This window comes from Camponotus vicinus, unplaced genomic scaffold (genome assembly GCF_025532165.1).
Source record: "Camponotus vicinus isolate PSW18456_S1 unplaced genomic scaffold, iyCamVici1.0 SCAF_7, whole genome shotgun sequence".
NCBI lineage: Eukaryota > Metazoa > Arthropoda > Insecta > Hymenoptera > Formicidae > Camponotus > Camponotus vicinus.
This window is the reverse complement of record NW_028141979.1, coordinates 9,191,534-9,217,030: the sequence shown is the minus strand read 5'-3', so window position 1 is coordinate 9,217,030 and position 25,497 is coordinate 9,191,534. Positions and strand designations below refer to the sequence as shown.

The following is a 25,497-nucleotide window of genomic DNA, read 5'->3' as shown; positions in this document are numbered from 1 at the left end:
TCGCGCTTATACTTGCATGTATTGGCCGATCTTCATTAATTAATATCTCGAAATTTTACGTGGTGGTTTTCAAAATGGTACATGACTTTTTAGTTACTTTATCGAGATCTACTTATGTTTTTTTTTGTGGGAAATTGCACTGACACCCTGTACATATAGTTAAATTTTAGTGAAATGTATATAAGCATATAATTTAATTGGAATAATTAAATTCGAATAAACAATCTCATTAATACCAAGTGTATGTGAGTACGATAATTATTATACAAGATACAAAAGAAGATGCGTAACATCTTTAAAGAAATTTGATAATACATATTGCACAAGAGGTACGATAATAAGGTAGGATAATTTCCAAATAGAAAAGAGAAATATATATATATTAAAAAAATACATACAAAAATACAAAGTGCCTCTGTCAATGTTAACATTTGAAGTTCATCACAGTTACTTTCAAGGTCAATTTTAAGATTGACAGAGGCGCTTTCAGAAAAAACGTTTAATACAAAAGTTTCTTATTTTTTCATGTACAATTCGAATTTATAATAAAAATTACCATGTTTCCCTAAAAAAATTCATCTTCCGATCCGGATGGCGTATTTCCAGTGGGAATCAAAAGTTGAAAATATCACCATTTGATAGAGCGTACCCGATTTACTTAAAAATTGTTCGCGATTTTTGATAAAAGCCATTTATTTTCATTTTAAAAGGGGTGTACGGGTGATCTGGGAAACCCTGTATATATCTATATTGATATACAAAGTGTTTCATAAGATTGTACTAATGCTTGTGAGTGAGTAGAACGCAATAAACTGAAAAGGAAGATCCTTTACCATTCTGCAATTTTCGCAAAACTTATTGAAATATTAATTAAAAATATGAATAAGCGCGCGTTTCGTGAGGCTAGATCGTAAGATATGTGCGGTAGATGTGTCAGCGGCGAGTGTCGCATAGCAATGAAAAAACAAGAGTCAAGGCACGCGCGATCAAGCTTTACCAGACACTCTGTATACATATTTTAGTCTATGCATATTAATATATCGATAATTTTGATCAGTTGTTTGCTTAATTTAAATCTGTGGCATATCAAATATAGATTTTAAGTATTTCAAACTTTAAATCAATTAATTTTTTTTATATAACAAGTATTTACAAGTGGATTATTATGTATTAGATTATTAAGTGTTATGAAATGTAACAAAATTATCTTAAAATTATAAGTCAATTTTTCTGTAAAATGTTTGTACATTTTTAATACCGTAAACATTCTAATACTATGGAAGAAAATTAATGTAAGAAAGATAATTATTATACTGTGTTCTATAATTTCCTAAAACATTCATTATTAATTACATAATTGATCATCAATTAGCATATAGATCCTAAAGTATTATTATTATAGGAAAACAACTTTATGAAAAATTCAAAATTTATGAAATGTGATTATATTAAATTTAAAGAAAAAAAACATATGTAAGGTCCTTTTGAATTTAAATTTCTGACTTTTGAAACAAAATAGAAATAAATAATAATGTATAATTAATTTTTCGTTCAGCTTATTACATATATCTACTTTAAAAAAATTCATTATTATGATACGAAATCGTTATATTATGCAGAAATAAATGGTGTAATGGATGTCATTTTATAAAAAACTGTTTTTATATCTATTAATGTATACCTTGAATTCGGGATAAAAATCCAAGAATGGGAAGATATTCGACAAAATTTCAAATGCTTTGAACATAGGATACCATGCTATATAATCTCGTTCGTGTGCCAAATAAGAAGCGAGTTCCCAAAATACGGAGAATTCAAGTTTCTTCTCTATCGCAAAGTGAAACGCATCATTGATGATTTGCGCGCGATTGAGAACATGTATATTACTATATTCTTCAGAATTTAAGTATTGTGCAATTTTTCGCCAATTCGCAGTATCATAATTGACGCGATAATATCCTGTTATAAAATTACTTTTGTCGATTATTAAATACTTTGAAATTATATATATTAATTAAACATATTTTTTCGAGATGTTAAAGATATTTCGATTATAATAAATTAAATATATTATTATAATTAGAGATGTTTGCATCTTCCGTTTTTATTATGTAACATGAAGGCTGTATCAGCAATTCTACATATTACAGCAAGAAATGAAAATTTCAAATATATTGTTAAAATTTCAATATTCTTGCAATATCTTTATATATTATATATATACATACATACATATATATATATGTATATATATATATATATATATATATATATATATATATATATATATAGGGGAGACCGGGGACAAAAGTAACATTTTTTGTATTATAGGTCATTAATTAATTATCGTTAGAGATATAAAAAGAAGGACAAATTATATGTTAAAAAACCCCATTTATTGCTCTATTATTATACCTATGTTTCAATCTCAAATGATAAATATTTAAAGAGTTATTATAGCTTTTCACAAGTACGTTGATTGTTACTTCCGTCCTGGGGGCCGGGAACGAAAGTAACATAGTCTGGGGATGAAAGTAACAGTTCTTATTTTTGGGAAAATAAAATAAATATGCCTTTTTTCAATTTAAGGCAACTTTTATTATAATCTTTTATTAAGCAAGATAACTTTTATTATAAATTTGTATTATATTATATTAAAATAAAAAATAAAATAAATATTTATTTTTATCATCTTTAAAAAACTTAAAAGAAATAATCTTCGTTAAGCAAAATAATTATAAGTAATATCATAAAATAATTATACTTAATATCACACCAGTTTTGTACTTTTTTAAGTACAACTAAATAATAGTTTAATTCTAAATAATAGTGTAAAAATTGTATGATAACTACTTATACAAAAGAGATTGGTATCTATTCCGAATCACAATTATGGCATACGTAATAAGAATCGCCTTTGGTACAGTTATTATGGGACCAGCCCTTATACTTTAAGCATTGAAACATGTTACTTTCGTTCACAGAGTGTCGTGTTACTTTCGTCCCCAAACACATTTTTTAGAATAAAAGCATTATAACCTAAATATAATGTAAGACTTAGCCAAATCAACTATAAAAACTTATGAATACATTTTAGAAGAATACACCGGCAAATAATTACATCAATATATACACTTTAATTAGGCATAGATACAAAAAAACTAAAACAAGAAATACTTAGGTGAATAATGCAAATACACGAATTTCACTCCTGCATGTGCAACCGGCGCGATCGTTCTACAACAATTAACTGAAAAGGAAGAGAATGGGGGCGTACGCGTTTGATTATATAGTACAAATTATTCAACATATTGTGTAGTTTAGTAGGAGGCTTGTTACTTTCATGACGCTGTTACTTTTGTCCCCGGTCTCCCCTATATATATATATATATATATATATATATATATATATATATATATATGCATATGTATGTATATGAATACCTGTTACAAACTTCTAGGGTATGTAGAGGGTTCAAAGTAGACTAACTTTTAATAAGGAACTCATAACCGGAAACGCACCGTTTGCGAGCTACAGACTGGAACTGTTGGTATGTTCAGTATTAGGAATAATTCTCATAATAACTTTATTTGCTTACATTACACTACAAAAATGTTTAGCAATGTCAAAACAGATGACTACAATAATTGCTCATAATGACGACCACCAACTTCGATGCAAGCATTGCACCTGCGAAACATGTTCTGGTACACTCTTTCCAAAATATTAGGCGTCATTTGGATTTCTTGTTGTCATTATGAGCAATTATTGTAGCCATCTGTTTTGACATTGCTAAACATTTTTGTAGTGTATTTTTGTAATGTTACATTTACTCTAATGTAACTCTGTAATTTTACTCTACAAGTTTGTAACAGATATTCATTAACATCCTGTGTTTATATGTATATATATATGTATATATATATATATATATATATATGTATGTATTTATGTATGTATGTATGTATGTATGTATGTATGTGTAACAATTGAACAATTCTGAGAATTTGGATATGCAATTTAGTGCAAACATAAAATGACTTCGACTACAAACATTATATATATATATATATATATATATATATATATATATATATATATATATATACTTGAAATTATATACAATATAATTGTAAATTTATTATTATATAATAAGCAATATAGATGTAAATTTATCATTCATTATTTACCAGCTTGTTGTAAATTGAAAATAAGCCATTGATTATTCTCAAGAAAGAAAAATTCAATTTTTGAATGCCATGGTGTTAACCAAATATTCGTCCAAGTTATGGTAAAATTGGGATTCGACTCCGTAGCATAAGTAACAGGTATATAATATTGTTTCTCTAATTTGTTGTAAAATTGTACCGATACAGTTACAAGATACGTAGAATAATTTCGCGTCACCTCCAACACGGAAGAATATCTCTGCATAATCCACGAATCTATCGTGTTTTTTATATCAAATTTATAATTGAAATTCAATTCAAACATGGCAAATCTCACAGCATTCCATAAATCAACAGAAGTTGTTGCTTCAGGATCATCTAATCTATAAGATTTAACATTATAATAATTTTGACATTATAATAAAATTGATAAATAAATAGATAATAAGAAAATAATAAGAAAAAAAATCATAATTTACACATAATTTATTTTCGTATTTTAATCTATAATGTAACTCCTACAGAGATAGAAATTTATGAACTTTAATATAATTGTATATACATATATATATATATATATATATATATATATTCTTATTAGTATATATTAATATATATTTATTAGTAATTATGTCAGCATTTATCGTGACTGAATAAATAATAATTTTAATTTTTAGATTACAAAGATTTTAGAGTGTTTATATTCTATGTTTGTAAAACTAGATTCTCGAAATCATTTAATTTGAATTATTTGTTATTTAGAAAATACGAATATCTATTATATATTTATTAAGAAAAAAGTTGAAATTCAATCTTAACAAAAATTCATAAATATAAAATAGCAGTATAAATTTAAGCTTTTAAATATCTATGTCTTTTAAACATTAAAAAACTAGAAATATATTATTAAATTTATTTTATATTTTATATTTTGATTTCCTTTTCCTCTATGATGTATATTATTACATTACAATACATTATACTTACTGATTATCCAAATATTTCATGAATCCCTTTGAAAATATATGAAGTGGTAATGTTCGTTCTAGCATGCGCCATATAATGGATCCTATAATGTTTAAAAGAAAAAAAATTAAATATATTTAAAATCCCTTTACTGAAATGTGCAATAAAGGTTTGTGAATATATTTGTAACAAATAAAACTAAATATATCACACACAAGGGAAAGTAAATAGTATATTAAATAAAGTAAATAATATATTAGAATGTCATACACAGTTGATCATTTTTATTAATACATTTTACTAATATATTTACATGGAAAAAATGTGTGTGTAGCAGCATCGTCGCTATCATCGCCATAACATGCTATTTGATATTTGATAAAATATAATTAGTTAAAAGTATAGTTATTATATAGGTTTGTCCTAAGTTTCCCTCTTCGGATGGGAGAGGGATACAACTTCTCTAATTGTTTTAAAAGACTAGCCTCTCATAATAATTAAACACCTGTTTCATGATTTTTCGCAATTTTTGAACCGTTTTTGAAATATAACATATGTATAAGAAGTTTATGGACACCCTATATATACATTTATGTACATATTTTTTACGTAAATATAATATCTATATATTAATAAAAGTAATCAACTGTGTGTGATTCTACTCAATAATACATTATTTATTTTCCCTTAGTAGTAATGAAATAACGCTTTATTTCGACATTTGAACGCTTGTAGCGACGAAATGGCTCTATCAAACGATATCGCGGTTAATGTAACTTTTGATTTGTCACAAACGATTTATTTCCAGAGTTTCTGCAAATTTCACCAAACTTCAAAATTCAATTTCCATAAGAATCGTACAGAGTCTTTTGTTTATAAATGACTTTTGTCATTTTCTATGAAATTAACATTCGGAAATTTATAATTATTTAATTGTTTAAATATGCAATATTATACACATACCTTTGATTTGAGAAAGAGAAGACTGTAAATAATTTTCAGGATAACTATTATCTATAGTAGAATTTATAACAACATAAGTATTTAGATAGAGTAATTCATGTTGAACTTGAACTACAAACAAATCCATCATCCGGGAACTTGGCAGAGCCTAAAATCAATTCGATATAATCATAACTAATCATAAATAATCAAAAAGAAAAAGTTTTTGGTACATATCAAAATTAGCTTATTATATGCTATTGTTAAGAATAAAGTTTGTATGTGTGTTTGTGTGTGTAAATTTTTCTGCGATAATTTTTATACAAAAACATACATATATAGTTCTTATTAAAGAATGACCGCAAAAATCTCCCGTTTCGTGGACCTCGAGTTTTGATACGATTTTGGTGGTAAATGATTGTATATCATTAAATATTCATTCCCTAAAAATTTCGAATTGAGCATACCTTTTATTGCTGAGATATGAAGGGTTGAAGTTGGTAGTATTCACGAAGGGTACGCCATTTTACACGTTCAACACAAGATACTTTAAGATTATTCACAATTTTGACTTAAACGTCGATTTGAGGTCACGATAAATTAGTCTTCTAACAGATAAACAAATCTTATCTGAAACATTTTTTGATATGAGAAATAACCGCGAGGTATTTTGTGTTGAACGGATAAAATGGCATACCCTTCATTGATGTATAGTGACCAATTTAACCCCTCATATCTCAGTAATAAAGATATGCTCAATCTGAAATTTTCAGAAGATTGGTGTTCCATGATGTACAATTATTTACCGCCAAAATCGACTCAAACTTCGATGTCCACGAAACGGGCGATTTTAGGCCTGTTTTTGCGGTCATTCTTTCTTTCACCGGATGTCTAGAAACTTTAGAGCCTTGGATTCTTATCATTTCTTATAATTAAGAAATAAAACAGAATATTTGCACAAATATTTAACAATTATCTACATTGCTAAACTGTTAATCATTTGACTGCGTATTCAAATAGTGTTAGTAATAAAATAACCTTGCCGATAATGTATGCTTGACAAAATATATTAAATCCTTCGTTTAAACATGTATGAGACCATAAGTAAGTTGGTCTGAACAGATTTCTAATATATTTTTGTACCATTTGACGTGCAATTAAGCGCGCAATTATCGTTTTGTATGCGACAGGATCTAATTCTTCATTATAAGTGATATCTGCTTCTCTAAAAATAATTATACTAATATATATGAAAAATTTTGGATATTAATATAATTTCTTATGTAAATAGATTAGAATATAATATGTAATTAAATTAGTTTTTAAAATATATCTATATTTTTAATAATATATATTACCGATAAAAAATGAAACCCAAAGTCTGTCCGATTTCATTTTGTAAATCCGGGATTACAACATGATCTACTTTGCTCTCAAATGAAACAGAGGTCCGCCCAAGTTCTCTCCTCAAAATATTCCAATTACGAATGTATTCACTAGCGGAAGAAATAACAGTTTTCGCAAATTCTAGATGCGGTTCCGATTGTGGTCTGAACCATATGGATGAACGAATTGTTTCATCATCCGAGAGGATGATCTCATGAAAACCGGATACCAGAAATGCTACACTATCTATGGAGATCAAAGGAGTCTCGTAAAAATATGTCCATATCATATTATCGTTCGTCAATTCAGTATCTCGTATCGGCATATTTGACAAAGCTTTGTATTTTGGATGATGCATTATGGAAATAATAAAAGTAATTCTTAATTCTGGCTTGTCCCAATATGGAAATATTTGCTGTTTTTTCCTTTGATAGCTGTTTCTTCGCTTGCTAACTGTTGCGATTAACCACCTACCGTATTTTAATGATATATTTTAGATAATGACTAATTTTAGATAACTGTAAGCGTAGAATGCACAAATGTACAATTTGTTTTTGATATTTCATATATTCTTCTACTTACTCTATTTCTCCATCTTTATTTATGTACGGAGTTCCGAAAGACTCTCTTGCGATATTAATTGGGATTATAAAGTCTATATACAGATCGTACAGTCCACACAACAAGACATCACCGAAATCGAGCAAAACAGTATTGTTTTCACCACGACTTATGTTTTTTGTTTCATAAATCCTACTATTAATTTTCTTTAATGTCGATTCTATTATATGTATTGAATCCGGTGCATAAATACTTATGTATTGTTTTGCATAAGAAATATTTAAAGTGACTTTGCATTCGCTATAGAGATAATCATTGTGTAACATTAACTTCATATGATAACGTAACGGAAATATATAATCTGATATATTGCTTGATTTATTGTTTAATACACTGCGGAAGGTTTTCGATTCTTCATCGATTCCTTTGATTTTTGATTCTTCATCATCCACAGGACTCGCTATTGCCATAATGGCAAGGTATATTATACTATTACTTAGTAATAGTTTTAAGAATGTCATGTTGAATTTCACTCTGATATCTATAAAAAACGTTTCATCATTAAAAACAAAAGTATTTGCAAAAAGTATGCAATAAAATCGATTTTTGTGTGAAAAAACGTTCAAGAGAATTTACTAACACTTCATAAGAAAATACGATTAATTTAAAAAGAAATTAAAATAATACAGTTTAATAAATAAAGGAATGATTAGAAAAGATAAATATGAAACTTATTGAAACGACATATGAAATATTTTTGTCGGATTTGAATATTAGGAAACATAAAGAACCTATTTAGATAATTCCAATAGGACAAGCACAATAAACATAACTCTTATTTATCTCAATTTAGCTATATTTAAGATTTCTCCTAGTGCAATTACATATTTCAATGTATATATATATATGTATATATATATATATATATATATATATATATATATATATATACAGGGTGACCCATTTTAACTTAGGCAGCCAAATAACTCGAAAAATAAGCAAGATAGAGAAATTTGTTTTAGACAAAAGTTGTATGGTTTTGAGGGGGCCATAAGATGGTATCATTGGTTTGACCTTGAAGAGTCATTTGAAGGTCACGTGAAGGTCACTTCAATTTTTTTAAATGGAATACCCTATATATTTTTGTACATTCTTGTATCTTATTTCGAGAGCTTTCCAAAACACTATAATTAAGTACCTTTCCGTTAAGTACTTTTTGAGTTATGATGCTTGAAATAATTTCTTAATTTTACATAAACCGTAAAATATCTTGTAAAATATTCATTTTTCGATTATCTTACCTTAATACTTTTACGTACAAAATAATGAGAGGAATCAATTGGTCTAAAGAAAACACATAGTTGTTTTTAAGAAAAAATATGGAATTGTTAATTGCAAATTACATATTTTTTCTTCGAAACAACTATGTGTTTTCTTTACACCAATTGATTCCTCTCATTATTTTGTACATAAAACTATTAAGGTAAGATAATCGAAAAATGAATATTTTACAAGATATTTTACGGTTTATGTAAAATTAAGAAATTATTTCAAGCATCATAACTCAAAAAGTACTTAACGGAAAGGTACTTAATTATAGTGTTTTGGAAAGCTCTCGAAATAAGCTACAAGAATGTACAAAAATATATAGGGTATTCCATTTAAAAAAATTGAAGTGACCTTCACGTGACCTTCAAATGACTCTTCAAGGTCAAACCAATGATACCATCTTATGGCCCCCTCGAAACCATACAACTTTTGTCTAAAACATTTTTCTCTATCTTGCTTATTTTTCGAGTTATTTGGCTGCCTAAGTTAAAATGGGTCACCCTGTATATATAATATAAGCATTAAAATGTATGAGAAATGAAGGTATATTCTGAAAACGCGATTTTATACATGATATGGACTATATGTTTACTAACATGTTATTTTCAAGATCAATCTGTTTCTTAAATAAGAAATGTATTAAAGACATACAAACACTGAACGGAAATCAAATATCATCAAATACTTGAAATTTTGATAATATAGCGATTTGCATCAAACATTCGAACAAAATTCTAAAATGTCAATTATGTTAATATTTTTATAGCACATCTTTTTGAATAAAATGTTAATTTTTTATTATTTGTTGTTTATTTATTCATTACACATTCAAATTAGCATATCCTACTGGTCCTAGACATTTATTATAAATAATATTTTAAAAACAAAACACAGGTAATATTATACGTTTTTAAGATAGATAATTTTATAGCTTAGATAACGAGATAATATTTTATAGCTTAGATAATTTTAGCAATATTATAAAATTAATTACACAATAATTTTATAATGTCAAAAAGAAATTTAGATTATAAATTTTACATTTTCTATATGTCAAAATGGTGGAAACATGCTATTACAGTACGTAAATGTCTTCATTTCTATTAACTGTAATGTATGTAAAAGATAAAAATAATATTTACAATAAAATGAGTTAGTCGATTTGAAAATTAAAAAAAATGTCTTTTATAAAATAAAAGCGTTACCTGTTACTCCACACAATTTTGTATGTACATTTAAAGAAAGAAAGATAAATATTTTATTATTTTTTATATATTTAATGCCTTATATTCTATTAGTTGAAGCAGCCAGGTTTAACACTAAAAGCATTCAATCGCGAACTTATCGCTTCAAGAGACTATCATAAACTGACGGCTCTGTCGACATACCTGACAATAAATTGAAGGTACATAGTGTTATATAAATATCATCTTGATCTTATACGTAGCATAGGATATCTTACGCATCAACAAAAGTCAATAGGTATATACTCTTTTAGTTTTGTATTCCGTTTTCATATATAAAGTTTTATTTAAAAGACTTTTAGAAACAATTTTTCTAGAAAACCATTCGCGAGAGAAAATTAATTTAAGAATCATAAGCGCGCTTATACTTGTATGTATTGGCCGATTTTTTAAATTAATATCTCGAAATTTTACGTGGTGGTTTCCAAAATGATATAGGATTTTTTAGTTCAGTTTAGCGAGATTTATTTATGGTTTTACTTTGTTGCGTGATACTGGAAACACCCTGTATATGTATGTATCTGTGTAAAATAAACACATGTAAATATATAATCAACATCTGTGTATTAAATTTACAGAATAATACAGAAAAGTAATACAATATGATATGTAATATAATATAATATTAAAAGTATACATAATATTCATAATATGAATTATATTGTAATGTAATATAATATTTTTATACAATATTATACAATATAATATTTTTATACAATATTATACAATACAATATTTTTAATATTATATTGTACAATTATAATATTATATTGATTAAATACAATTATACAATTATTAATTCTTATATGACATTAGTGAATAATTAAGTATGTATATACATTTATAAATCTTACAAATATTACAATTATTTATGCTGTATTTTTAATTTCTAAACAGTTAATGTCTTCAAGATTTAGTTATTCAATTGTTAAATAAAGATCGAAAATAATTTATCTGTTTTTCGATCTCCGACCAGCGTGTTTCTATCTTGTATTCAATATTGGATATGACTGAAGTTTTCAACTCCATTTTTACAAATTCCTTTATCTAAAATGGATTATTTTAATAATTATTATCAATAAATAATTTCGTATTTAATAATTGTACTGTCAGACATACAGAGTATCATTATGAACAGAATTATAGAAAAATATGGTAAATGTTTACTTTAGGTTACACAGCTCGAAAAATTTTTATTTTCACATATGTTGTAGGGGATACATTCCTAAGTAATACACCGTTTGAATTTTGCGGCGGTCTCTCTTCGTTCCTGAGATATGCGATTTTGAAATTTTATACTTGTATCATCTTTTCGTTACATTCTAAATATGTTTATATTTTTTTGTTTACATTTACCGAGGTCATCTTTCTGAAAAACTTTCAAAAGGTTTTAACCGTTTGTTATTTATTAAATAGTTATTAACAAAAAAAGTTTCATGAATAGAATATAATTTTACCACATCATATATGTTTAAGAAGAGAGAATATAGGTAATTATGCATAAAAAGGGCCCAACAATTTAAATTTATATAAAATTTAATATAATTTAATACAAATAAAAAATATCACAAATGTATGTGTACACACACACACACGGGGGGGGGGGTGGTGCAAGAGGGGCCTTCGGCCCCCCTCCCGCAACCACCCCGCCGGTAGGGGACGCATTGCGAAGAGTTCAATCACAATGGATATATGCTGTAAGTTGTAAAGCGAGGTCCACCATGCCTACCGGAGGGGAGGTTGCGGGAGGGGGGGCCGAAGGCCCCCCTTGAACCCCGCGCGCGCGCGCGTGTGTGTGTGTACACATACATTTGTGATATTTTTTAATTGTATTAAATTGTATTAAATTCTATATAAATTTAAATTGTTTACCTTTTTTTATTAGAATATTTATATTAGAATATTAATTAGAGATAGCAAACGTAAACAAAAAAATATAAACATACAAGTAAAATATAATATGAAACCGTGATGAACAAATGTAAACAAAAAATGTAAATATATAAATAGGACATAACGAAAAGATGACATAAAAATATGAAAATTCAAAAGTGCATATCTCAGAAACGAAAGGAGACCGCCGCAAAATTCAAACGGTGTATTACTTAGGAATGTATCCTCTACAACATATATGAAAATAAAAATTTTTCGAGCTGTGTAACCTAAAGTAAACATTTACCAAAAATATTACATAAAATATATAACAATTATAGTAAAAAGTAAATTTTAAAATAAATATTTAAAAAATGTAGAAATTTGATTTATTTAAAATTTACCTCGCCCAACTGTTCCTTAGAATACGCATTGTTAATTATAACAATTAATGTCACAATATTATTGATTTTCCTATGAAGAATAAAACAGTACATTTATAATTCATTCAATAAATCTTCTGTCTACGTGTAGTATATCTTTATTAAATAATATCGTTACCTGTGTCTTATTCTTTTGTAATTATTTAATAAACTTGTAAGCATGTACTTAGTATTCCTCTTAAGAACAGAAAGGAAAACATTAGTATTTAAGGCATAAGCTCGCTCTGTCCGTTCAAGATGAAGATGAGATTGATCATACAAAGGTTTTGAAATTTGTGGAATTATTACAATATTTGTGATAATTTCTAAATAATTGATTATAATTTCAGAATTTTTACTGTAAGCCAGACATTCTAAAATTGTATCATTTCCTTCCATGTAATTAATAGAAACTTTACTCCATGTATCACGATCTGCCGATTTTAAACCATTACAATATGTCCACCTTTTCCATCCAGGCAAAAGCCTACAGAAGATGGTCCAGAAAAGAAATAAAAATCTTCTAATCGAAATTGTGTTAATAATTTCTTTAGTGTTTTATATACAGGGTGTCCGATTCGTGAGGGACCAAACGAAAAGTGATGATAGATTGGGTCAAACTAAGAAGAAAAGTCCTCAACCATTTTGCAAAATTCGCAATAATTATTAAGTAATAAGCAAAAATGTCACATGAAGGTTTAATTTTTTAAATGGAACCCCCTATTTTTTATTATGTATTCTTATAGCTTATCTCGAGAGCTTTCCAAAACACTATAATAAAGTATTTCTTCATTGAGTACTTTTCGAGTTATGAGGCTTGAAATAATTTCTTAATTTTACATAAACCATAAAATATCTAGTAAAATATTCATTTTTCGATTATCTTACCTTAATACTTTTATATGCAAAATAATGAGAGGAATCAATTGGTGTAAAAAAAAACATAGTTGTTTCTTTTTTACACCAATTGATTCCTCTCATTATTTTGCATATAAAAGTATTAAGGTAAGATAATCGAAAAATGAATATTTTACTAGATATTTTATGATTTATGTAAAATTAAGAAATTATTTCAAGCCTCATAACTCGAAAAGTACTCAATGAAGAAATACTTTATTATAGTGTTTTGGAAAGCTCTCGAGATAAGCTATAAGAATACATAATAAAAAATAGGGGGTTCCATTTAAAAAATTAAACCTTCATGTGACATTTTTGCTTATTACTTAATAATTATTGCGAATTTTGCAAAATGGTTGAGGACTTTTCTTCTTAGTTTGACACAATCTATCATCACTTTTCGTCTGGTCCCTCACGAATCGGACACCCTGTATAATTTTTGACATAAATGATAACTAATTTCTCAAACATATGCAGAATATAAAAGATATTTCTATAAAAAGAATCAAATATTATGAAAATAATTACTTGTTTTCTTTAGGATTTGCTAGATGCCATTTCAAATGACGCGTAGATTTTTTTTCGCAAGGAAAATCACTTATGATACATTCCCACTTTGCGAGTTCATGTTTTAAACATTTAGTATGATCGTTAATGTTATTTTCATCATACAGATTCCAGTAACTAAATCTATAATTTCGCATAAAATCAAACTTTAGCACGCCCTAAAATTTAATAAGTGTCATTATATTTAGTTTATTCATTATTTACAAGAACAAATAAAATGTACGCGCAAATTTAACATTTTTACTAAATAATTTTCTTTATATTTCTTTAATATTTATGTGACTTCATAGCATCAATATCATAATAACCAGATTTACCAATTTCTTATTTGTGTGTGAATAAATGTGTATATATTTTATCATCTAAATAAGTATGGATTTTATATCATCTAATAGATTCTTAACACATATATATATATCGATATATAAAGTGTTTCTTAAGATTGCGCTAACGCTCGTGAGTGGTTACAGCGCAGTAAACTGAATCGAAAAGTCCTTTACAATTCTACAATTTTTGCAATACTTATTGAAAAATTAATTAAAAATATGAATAAGCGCGCGTTTCGCGAAGCTAGATCGTAAGATAATGCGCGGTAGGTGTGTCAGCGGCGAGTGTCGCATAACAATGAAAAAACAAAAGTCGAGGCACGCGCGATCAAGAGCTTTACGAGATACTCTGTATATATATTTTAGTCTATGCATATTGATATATCGATAATTTTGTTGTATGATCCGTTATTTTCTTAATTTAAATCTGTGGCATATCAAATATAGATTTTAAGTATTTCAAATCAATAAATCAATAAATCAAATCAATTAATTTTTTTTATAAAACAAGCATTCACAAATGAATTATTATGTATTAAATTATTAAGTGTCATATAATGTAACAAAGTTATCTTTGAATTCTAAATCAATTTCTCTGCAAAATGTTTGTATATTTTTTACACAGTAAATATTCTAATACTACGGAAGAAAATTAATGTAAGAAAGATAATTGTTATACTGTGTTCTATAATTTCCTAAAATATTCATTATTAATTACATAATTGATCATCAATTAGCATATAAATTCTAAAGTATTATTATTATAGGAAAACAACTTTATGAATAATTCAAAATTTATAAAATGTGATTATATTAAATTTAAAGAAAAAAAAACATAAGTAAGGGCCTTTTGAATTTAAATTTCTAACTTTTGAAACAAAAAAAATAAATAATAATGTATAATTAATTTTTTTGTTCAGTTTACTACATATATCTATTTTTTAAAAATTCATTATTATGATACGAAATTGTTGTATTATGTAGAAATAATTGGTATTAAATGGTATTTTATAAAAAACTGTTTTTATATCTATTAATGTATACCTTGAATTCGGGATAAAAATCCAAGAATGGGAAGATATTCGACAAAATTTCAAATGCTTTGAACATAGGATACCATGCTATATAATCTCGTTCGTGTGCCAAATAAGAAGCGAGTTCCCAAAATACGGAGAATTCAAGTTTCTTCTCTATCGCAAAATGAAACGCATCATTGATGATTTGCGCGCGATTGAGAACATGTATATTACTATAATCTTCAGAATTTAAGTATTGTGCAATTTTTCGCCAATTCGCAGTATCATAATTGACGCGATAATATCCTGTTATAAAATAAATTACTTTTGTCGATTATTAAATACTTTTAAATAATATATGTACATTAATTATAAACATATTTCGAGATGTTAAAGATATTACAATATTAAATATATTATTATAATTAGAGGTGTTTGCATCTTCCGTTTTTATTATTTAACATAAAGCGATTCTACATATTACAGCAAGAAATCAAAATATCAAATATATTGGTAAAATTTCAATATTCTTGTAATATCTTTTATTATATCTTATCTTATATATATATATATATATATATATATATATATATATATATATACACACATGTATATATATATATATATATATATATATATATATACACATGTATATATATATATATATATATATATATATATATATATATATATATATATATGTAAATAATAATGAAACAATTCTGAGAATTTGTATATGTAAAGAATTTTGTACTAATATAAAGTGGTCTTTTTACAAACATGATATGTACTAATATATATATATATATATATATATATATATATATATATATATATATATATATACAGGGTGACCCATTTTAACTTAGGCAGCCAAATAACTCGAAAAATAAGCAAGATAGAGAAAAATATTTTAGACAAAAGTTGTATGGTTTCGAGGGGGCCATAAGATGGTATCATTGGTTTGACCTTGAAGAGTCATTTGAAGGTCACGTGAAGGTCACTTCAATTTTTTTAAATGGAATACCCTATATATTTTTGTACATTCTTGTAGCTTATTTCGAGAGCTTTCCAAAACACTATAATTAAGTACCTTTCCGTTAAGTACTTTTTGAGTTATGATGCTTGAAATAATTTCTTAATTTTACATAAACCGTAAAATATCTTGTAAAATATTCATTTTTCGATTATCTTACCTTAATACTTTTATGTACAAAATAATGAGAGGAATCAATTGGTGTAAAGAAAACACATAGTTGTTTTTAAGAAAAAATATGGAATTGTTAATTGCAAATTACATATTTTTTCTTCGAAACAACTATGTGTTTTCTTTACACCAATTGATTCCTCTCATTATTTTGTACATAAAACTATTAAGGTAAGGTAATCGAAAAATGAATATTTTACAAGATATTTTACGGTTTATGTAAAATTAAGAAATTATTTCAAGCCTCATAACTCAAAAAGTACTTAACGAAAATGTACTTAATTATAGTGTTTTGGAAAGCTCTCGAGATGAGCTACAAGAATGTACAAAAATATATAGGATGTTCCATTTAAAAAAATTGAAGTGACCTTCACGTGACCTTCAAATGACTCTTCAAGGTCAAACCAATGATACCATCTTATGGCCCCCTCGAAACCATACAACTTTTGTCTAAAACATTTTTCTCTATCTTGCTTATTTTTCGAGTTATTTGGCTGCCTAAGTTAAAATGGGTCACCCTGTATATATATATATATACAGGGTGTCATGAAAATGAGCATGGCTTTAAAAAATTAAGGTAGATTGGCTCAAAGTTAGAAGAAAAGTCTTGTACAGTTATGCAATATTCGCAATAATTAACGAGAAATAAATTAAAGAAATTCGGCTAATGCGTGTGGCTAGAAGTGCGTGGCGGTGAAGGCGGTCTCACTGTGACATAATGGCGACGCGCGGCGAAACGGTGATTGGGGAGGGGAGGAGCGATGAGTGTGTAGGCGCGCGGCGAAGGCTCTTCCCCTCTCCAATCACTGCTTCGCCGCGCGCCGCCATTATGTTACAATGAGACCGCCTTCACCGCCACGCACTTCTAGCCACGCGCATTGGCCGATTTTCTTTAATTTATTTCTCGTTAATTATTGCGAATATTGCATAACTGTACCAGACTTTTCTTCTAACTTTGAGCCAATCTACCTTAATTTTTTAAAGTTATGCTCACTTTCATGACACCCTGTATATATAGTATATATATAAATGGACAATAAAGATATAAATTTTTTATTCAAGATTTACCAGCTTGTTGTAAGTTGAGAATAATCCATTCATTTTTCTCAAGAAAGAGTTCAATTTTTGAATGCCATGGTGTTAACCAAATATTCGTCCAAGTTACGGTAAAATTGGGATTCGACTCCGTAGTATAAGTGACAGGAATATGATATTGTTTCTCATCTGATTTGTTGTAAAATTGTGCCGATACGTATACAGTAGAATAATTTCGCGTCACCTCCAACACGGAAGGATATCTCTGCATAATCCACAAATCTATCGTGTTTTTCATATCAAATTCATAATTGAAATTCAATTTCATCATGACAGATTTTACAGCATTCCATAAATGATCGGCAGTTGTTGCTTCAGGCTTACTAAGTCTATAAGATTTAACATTATGATAATTTTAACATTATATTAAAATTGATAAATAAATAATAAGAAAAAAGATCATAAAATTTACACATAATTTATTTTCGTATTTTAATCTATAATGTAACTCCTACAGAGATAGAAATTTATGAACTTTAATATAATTGTATATACATATATATATATATATATATATATATATATATATATATTCTTATTAGTATACATATATTAATTTATATTTATTAGTAATTATGTCAGCATTTATCGTGACTGAATAAATAATAATTTTAATTTTTATATTACAAAAATTTTAGAGTGTTTATATTCTATGTCTGTAAAACTAGATTCTCGAAATCATTCAATTTGAATTATTTGTTATTTAGAAAATATGAATATCTATTATGTCGCAGACCACTCATATCAGCCGAATATCTCAAAAACTGAGCGCGGCAGACAAAAATATGTCAGACAAAAGTTGTAAGGTTTCAAGTAACGCATTACATGGCGATATCAGTATGACCTTGAAGAGTCTTGTCAAGGTAACGTAAAGGTCACCTTGAATTCTGTAAATGGAAACCGCAATTTTTTATTACATATTCTTATAGCTTATCTCGAGAGCTTTCCAAAACACTATAATAAAGTATTTCTTCAATGAGTACTTTTCGAGTTATGAGGCTTGAAATCATTTCTTAATTTTACATAAACCGTAAAATATCTTGTAAAATATTCATTTTTCGATTATCTTACCTCAATACTTTTATGCATAAAATAATGAGAGGAATTGATTGGTGTAAAGAAAACACATAGTTGTTTCGAAGAAAAAATATGTAATTTGCAATTAATTTGATATTTTTTCTTCGAAACAACTATGTGTTTTCTTTACACCAATTGATTCCTCTCATTATTTTGTGCATAAAAGTATTAAGGTAAGATAATCGAAAAATGAATATTTTACAAGATATTTTACGGTTTATGTAAAATTAAGAAATGATTTCAAGCCTCATAACTCGAAAAGTACTCATTGAAGAAATACTTTATTATAGTGTTTTGGAAAGCTCTCGAGATAAGCTATAAGAATATGTAATAAAAAATTGCGGTTTCCATTTACAGAATTCAAGGTGACCTTTACGTTACCTTGACAAGACTCTTCAAGGTCATACTGATATCGCCATGTAATGCGTTACTTGAAACCTTACAACTTTTGTCTGACATATTTTTGTCTGCCGCGCTCAGTTTTTGAGATATTCAGCTGAAACGGGTGGTCTGCATCACCCTGTATGTTTATTAAGAAAAAAGTTGAAATCTAATCTTAACAAAAATTCATAAATATAAAATAGCAGCATAAATTTAAGCTTTTAAATATCTATGTCTTTTAAACATTAAAAAACTGGAAATATATTATTAAATTTATTTTATATTTTATATTTTATATTTTGATTTCCTTTTCCTCTATGATGTATATTATTACATTACAATACATTATACTTACTGATTATCCAAATATTTGATGAATCCCTTTAAAAATATATGAAGTAATGTTCGTTCTAACATGCGCCATATAATGGATCCTATAATGTTTAAAAGAAAAAAAATTTAATATATTTAAAATCCCTTTACTGAAATGTGCAATAAAGGTATGTGAATATATTTGTAACTAATAAAACTAAATATATCACACACAAAATTTGTGCAATTAAATCAAAGTAAGTAGCTATAAAAAATTGTTAAATAAATTTCAACGAAAAAATTTGTAATAATAAATAAATAGTGAATGATTAAAAATTTGTTAAAAATAATAAATTAGACAATTATAAATTGAAATTCAATTTCATCATGAAATTTCTATCTCTGTAGGAGTTACATTATAGATTAAAATACGAAAATAAATTATGTGTAAATTATGATCTTTTTTCTTATTATTTAATTATCAATTTTAATATAATGTTAAAATTATCATAATGTTAAATCTTATAGACTTAGTAAGCCTGAAGCAACAACTGCCGATCATTTATGGAATGCTGTAAAATCTGTCATGATGAAATTGAATTTCAATTATAATTATAATTATAAGGAATCAGTTAATTTTATATTTTACTATGATTTTTTGAAATCTTAGATAAACATGTATAGTTATAAATTAAAAAAAATTACACATTATAAAATTATTCAAAAATTATATAAAAATTTAATTTTAAAGTTAGATATTATTACGTTATTGCAAATATTATAAAAAAATATATTAAATTTTACAAATGAATGGCCTTGCACGGTTCTTTCTATGGAAATTGAATTTTGAAGAAATTTGAATTTTGATTGAATTTGTTGAATTTTGGAAATAAATAGTTTACGTGAAAACACAATAAAAATTTAAAAAATGTCAAAATAAATGTGATAAGGTTCATGAAGTGGTGTCGTCACTACAAATATTCAAATATCGAAATAAGGCGTTATTTCAATACTATTAAGGAAAAGTAAAAAATATATTAAATAAAGTAAATAATATATTAGAATGTCGTACACAGTTGATCATTTATATTAATACATTTTACTAATATATTTACATGGAAAAAATGTGTGTAGCAGTATCGCCGCTGTCGTCGTCATAACATGCTATTTGATATGTGATAAAATATAATTAGTTGAAAGTATAGTTATATAGGTTTTCCTTAAGTCTCCCCCTTCGGATGGCAGAGGGATACAACTTCCCTAATTGCTTTAAAAGACCAGCCTCTCAAAATAATTAAACACCTATTTCATGATTTTTCGTAATTTTTTAACCGTTTCTGAAATATAGTGGATGGGAAATTTATGGACAACCTATATGTACATTTATGTACATATTTTCCACGTAAATATAATATGTATATATTAATAAAAGTAATCAACTGTGTGTGATTCTACTCAATAATACACTATTTACATATTTTCCCTCAGTAGTAATGAAATAACGCCTTATTTCGACATTTGAACGCTTGTAGCGACGAAATGGCTCTATCAAACGATATCACGGTTAATGTTACTTTTGATTTGCCACAAACTATTTATTTCCAGAGTTTCTGCAAATTTCACCAAACTTCAAAATTCAATTTCCATAAGAATCATACAGAGTCTTTTGTTTATAAATGACTTTTCTCATTTTTTATGAAATTAACATTCAGAAATTTATAATTATTTAATTGTTTAATTATGCAATGTTATACGCATACCTTTGATTTGAGAAAGAGAAGACTGTAAATAATTTTTAGGATAACTATTATATTCTATAGTAGAATTTATAACAACATAAGTATTTAGATAGAGTAATTCATGTTGAACTTGAACTACAAACAGATCCATCATCCGGGAATTTGGCAGAGCCTAAAATCAATTCGATATAATCATAACTAATCATAAATAATAAAAAAAGAAAAGTTTTTGGTACATATCAAAATTAGCTTATTATATGCTATTGTTAAGAATAAAGTTTGTATGTGTGTTTGGATGTGTAAATTTTTCTACAATAATTATAATACAAAAACATATACATATTTAGTTCTTATTAAATTTCTTTCACCGGATTTCCAGAAATTTTAGAGACTTGGATTCTTATCATTTCTTATAATTAAGAAATAAAACAGAATATTTGCACAAATATTTAACAGTTATCTGCATTGCTAAACTGTTAATCATTTGACTGCGTATTCAAATAGTAATAAAATTAGTAATAAAATAACCTTGTCGATAATATATGCTTGATAAAATATATTAAATCCTTCGTTTAACCATGTATGAGGCCATAAGTAAGTTGGTCTGAACAGATTTCTAATATATTTTTGTATCATCCCACGTGCAATTAAGCGCGCAATTACCGTTTTGTATGCGACAGGATCTAATTCTTCATTATAAGTGACATCTGCTTCTCTAAAAATAATTATACTAATATGTATGAAAAATTTTGGATATTAATATAATTTCTTATGTAAATAGATTATCATATAATATGTAATTAAAATAATTTTTAAAATATATCTATATCATTAACCATATATATTACCGATAAAAAATGAAACCCAAAGTCTGTTCGATATCATTGTGTAAATCCGGGATTACGACATGATCCACTTTGCTCTCAAATGAAACAGAGGTCCGCGCAAGTGCTCTCCTCAAAATATTCCATCTACGCATGTATACACTAGCGGAAGAAATAACAGTTTTCGCAAATTCTAGATGCGGTTCCGATTGTGGTCTGAACTATATGGACGAACGAATTGTTTCATCATCCGAGAGGATCATCTGATGAAAACCGGATACTAGAAATGCTACACTATCTATGGAGATCAAAGGAGTCTCGTGAAAATATGTCCATATTATATTATTGTTCATCAATTCGGTATCTCGTATCGGCATATTTGACAAAGCTTTGTATTTTGGATGATGTATTATGGAAATAATAAAAGTAATTCTTAATTCTGGCTTATCCCAATATGGAAATATTTGCTGTTTTTTCGTTTGATACCTTTCGTCTGATCCCTTTCTTCGCTGAATACCTGTTGCGATTAACCACCTACCGTATTTTAATGATATAATTTTGGTAATGATTAATTTTAGATAATTTTAAGCGTAGAATGCTTAAATGTACAATTTGTTTTTGATATTTTATATATTCTTCTACTTACTCTATTTCTCCATCTTTATTTATGTACGGAGTTCCGAAAGATTCCCTTACGATATTAATTGGGATTAGAAACTCTATACACAGATCGTACATTCCACGCAACAAGACATCACCGAAATCGATCACGTGAATATTGTTTTTAATAAAATTTGTTGAATTTGTTTCATAAACTGTACTATTACTTTGATTTAATTTTGAGTACACTATAAATGTTGTATCCGGTACATAAAAACTTATATATTGTTTTGCATAAGAAATATTTAAAGTGATTATGCATACGCTATGGAGATAATTATTGTCTAACATTATCGTCATATTATAATGTGTCGGAAATATATAATCTGATATATTGCTTGATTTGTTGTTTAATACACTGCGCAAGATTTCCGATTCTTCATCGATTCCTTTGATTTTTGATTCTTCATCATGCACAGGACTCGCTATTGCCATCATGGCAAGGTATATTATACTATTACTTAATAATAGTTTTAAGAATGTCATGTTGAATTTCACTCGGATATCTATAAAAAACGTTTCTTCATTAAAAACAAAAGTATTTGCAAAGATTATGCAATAAAATCGATTATTGTGTGAAAAAACGTTCAAGAGAATTTACTAAACGCTTCATAAGAAAATACGATTAATTTAAAAAAGAATTATAATAATACAGTTTAATAAATAAAAAAATGATTAGAAAAGATAAATATAAAACTTAGTGAAACGACATATGAAATATTTTTCTTGGATTTGAATATTAGGAGACATAAAGGATGTACTTAGATAATTCCAGTAAGACAAGCACAATAAACATAACTCTTATTTATCTCAATTTAGCTATCTTTAAGATTTCTCCTAGTGCAATTACATATTTCAATGTATATATATATATATATATATAAAATATAAAATAACATGTTAGTAAACATATAGTCCATATCATGTATAAAATCGCGTTGTTCAGAATATACCTTCATTTCTCATACATGAGATTTTAATGCTTATAATTAAAATGTATGAGAAATAAAGGTATATTCTGAACAACGCGATTTTATACATGATATGGACTATATGTTTACTAACATGTTATTTTCAAGATCAATCTGTTTCTTAAGTAAGAAATGTATTAAAGACATAACAAACACTGAACGGAAATCAAATATCATCAAATATTTGAAATTTTGATAATATGGAAAATTGTATCAAACATTCGAACAAAATTCTAAAAACAATTATGTTAATATTTTTATAACACATTTTTTTGAATAAAAATGTTAATTGAATAAAATGTTAATTTTTTATTATTTGTTGTTTATTCGTTTATTACACATTCAAATTAACATATTCTACTGGTCCTAGACATTCATTATAAAAAATATTTTAAAAACAAAACACAGGTAATATTATACGTTTTTAAGATAGATAATTTTATAGCTATAGCTTAGATAATTAGATAATATTTTATAGCTTTGATAATTTTATAGCAATAATAAGAAATTAATTACATCATAATTTTATAATGTCAAAAAGAAATTTAGCTTACAGATTTTACATTTTCTATATTTCAAAATGGTCGAAACATGCTATTACAATAAATGTTTTCTTTTCTATTAACTGTAATGTATGTAAAAGATAAAAATAATATTTACAATAAAAGGAGTTAGTCGATTTGAAAATTAAAGAAAATGTCTTTTATAAAATAGAAGCGTCACCTGTTACTCCACACAATTTTGTATGCACATTTAAAGAAAGAAAGATAAATATTTTATTATATATTTAATGCCTTATATCCTATTAGTTGAATCAGCCAGGTTTAATACGAGATTTAACACCAAAAGCATTCAATCGCGAACTTATCGCTTCAAGAGATTGTTATAAACTGACGGCTCTGTCGGCATACATGACAGTGTATAGAAGGTACGTAGTGTTATATAAATATCATCTTGATTATACGTAGCATAGGATATCTTACGCATCAACACAAGTCAATAGGTATATACTCTTTTAGTTTTTGTATTACGTTTTCATATATAAAGTTTTATTTAAAAGACTTGTAGAAACAATTTTTCTAGAAAACCATTCGCGAGAGAAAATTAATTGAAGAATCATAATCGCGCTTGCATGTATTGGCCGATCTTCTTTATTTAATATCTCGAAATTTTACGTGATGGTTTTCAAAATGGTACATGACTTTTTAATTAATTTATCGAGATCTACTTATGGTCATTTTTGGCGGAAAATTGCACTGACACCCTGTATATATAGTTTATTTTTAGTAAAATGTATATAAGCATATAATTTAATTCGAACAATTAAATTCGAATAAACAATCTTATTAAACCAAGTGTATGTGAGTACGATAATTATTATATTATACAAGATACAGAAGATTTTGCCCGGAGCTTAGTTTTTAAACTATAAAGGAAAATAGTTAACTAATTGCGGAACGAATACGAGAGGTAGGCAACCAGATAGCAAGCACACGTCATTTTGACGTTCCAAACTGGTCATTTTCGGTCATA

The 25,497-nt window shown here is 26.7% G+C and overlaps 1 protein-coding gene and 1 pseudogene across 1 annotated transcript; both read right to left on the bottom strand.

The window, feature by feature from the left end:
- Positions 1-780: 780 nt before the first annotated feature.
- On the bottom strand, positions 781-10,653 carry LOC145975028 (aminopeptidase N-like). The gene is made up of 9 exons (XM_083105169.1): positions 10,560-10,653; positions 8,047-8,566; positions 7,437-7,934; positions 7,117-7,303; positions 6,100-6,247; positions 5,158-5,239; positions 4,192-4,553; positions 1,682-1,959; positions 781-837 (listed from the first exon to the last, which is right to left on the bottom strand). Exons 2-9 carry the CDS (start codon positions 8,544-8,546, stop codon positions 781-783), a joined length of 2,112 nt encoding a protein of 703 aa, XP_082961295.1. The 5' UTR covers positions 8,547-8,566; positions 10,560-10,653.
- Positions 10,654-11,484: 831 nt separating this feature from the next.
- Positions 11,485-23,485, bottom strand: LOC145975237 (aminopeptidase N-like; annotated as a pseudogene).
- Positions 23,486-25,497: the final 2,012 nt, after the last annotated feature.

Bases quoted from the DNA above. Each gene is read 5' to 3' on its own strand.
- LOC145975028 (XM_083105169.1), bottom strand. From the start codon at position 8,546: ATGACATTCTTAAAACTATTACTAAGTAATAGTATAATATACCTTGCC. The intron at 7,304-7,436 runs GTAATATATATT...AATTATTTTTAG, and splicing joins TTGGGTTTCATTTTTTATCG to AGAAGCAGATATCACTTATA. The intron at 1,960-4,191 runs GTAAATAATGAA...ATTTTATAACAG, and splicing joins TTTCAATTTACAACAAGCTG to GATATTATCGCGTCAATTAT.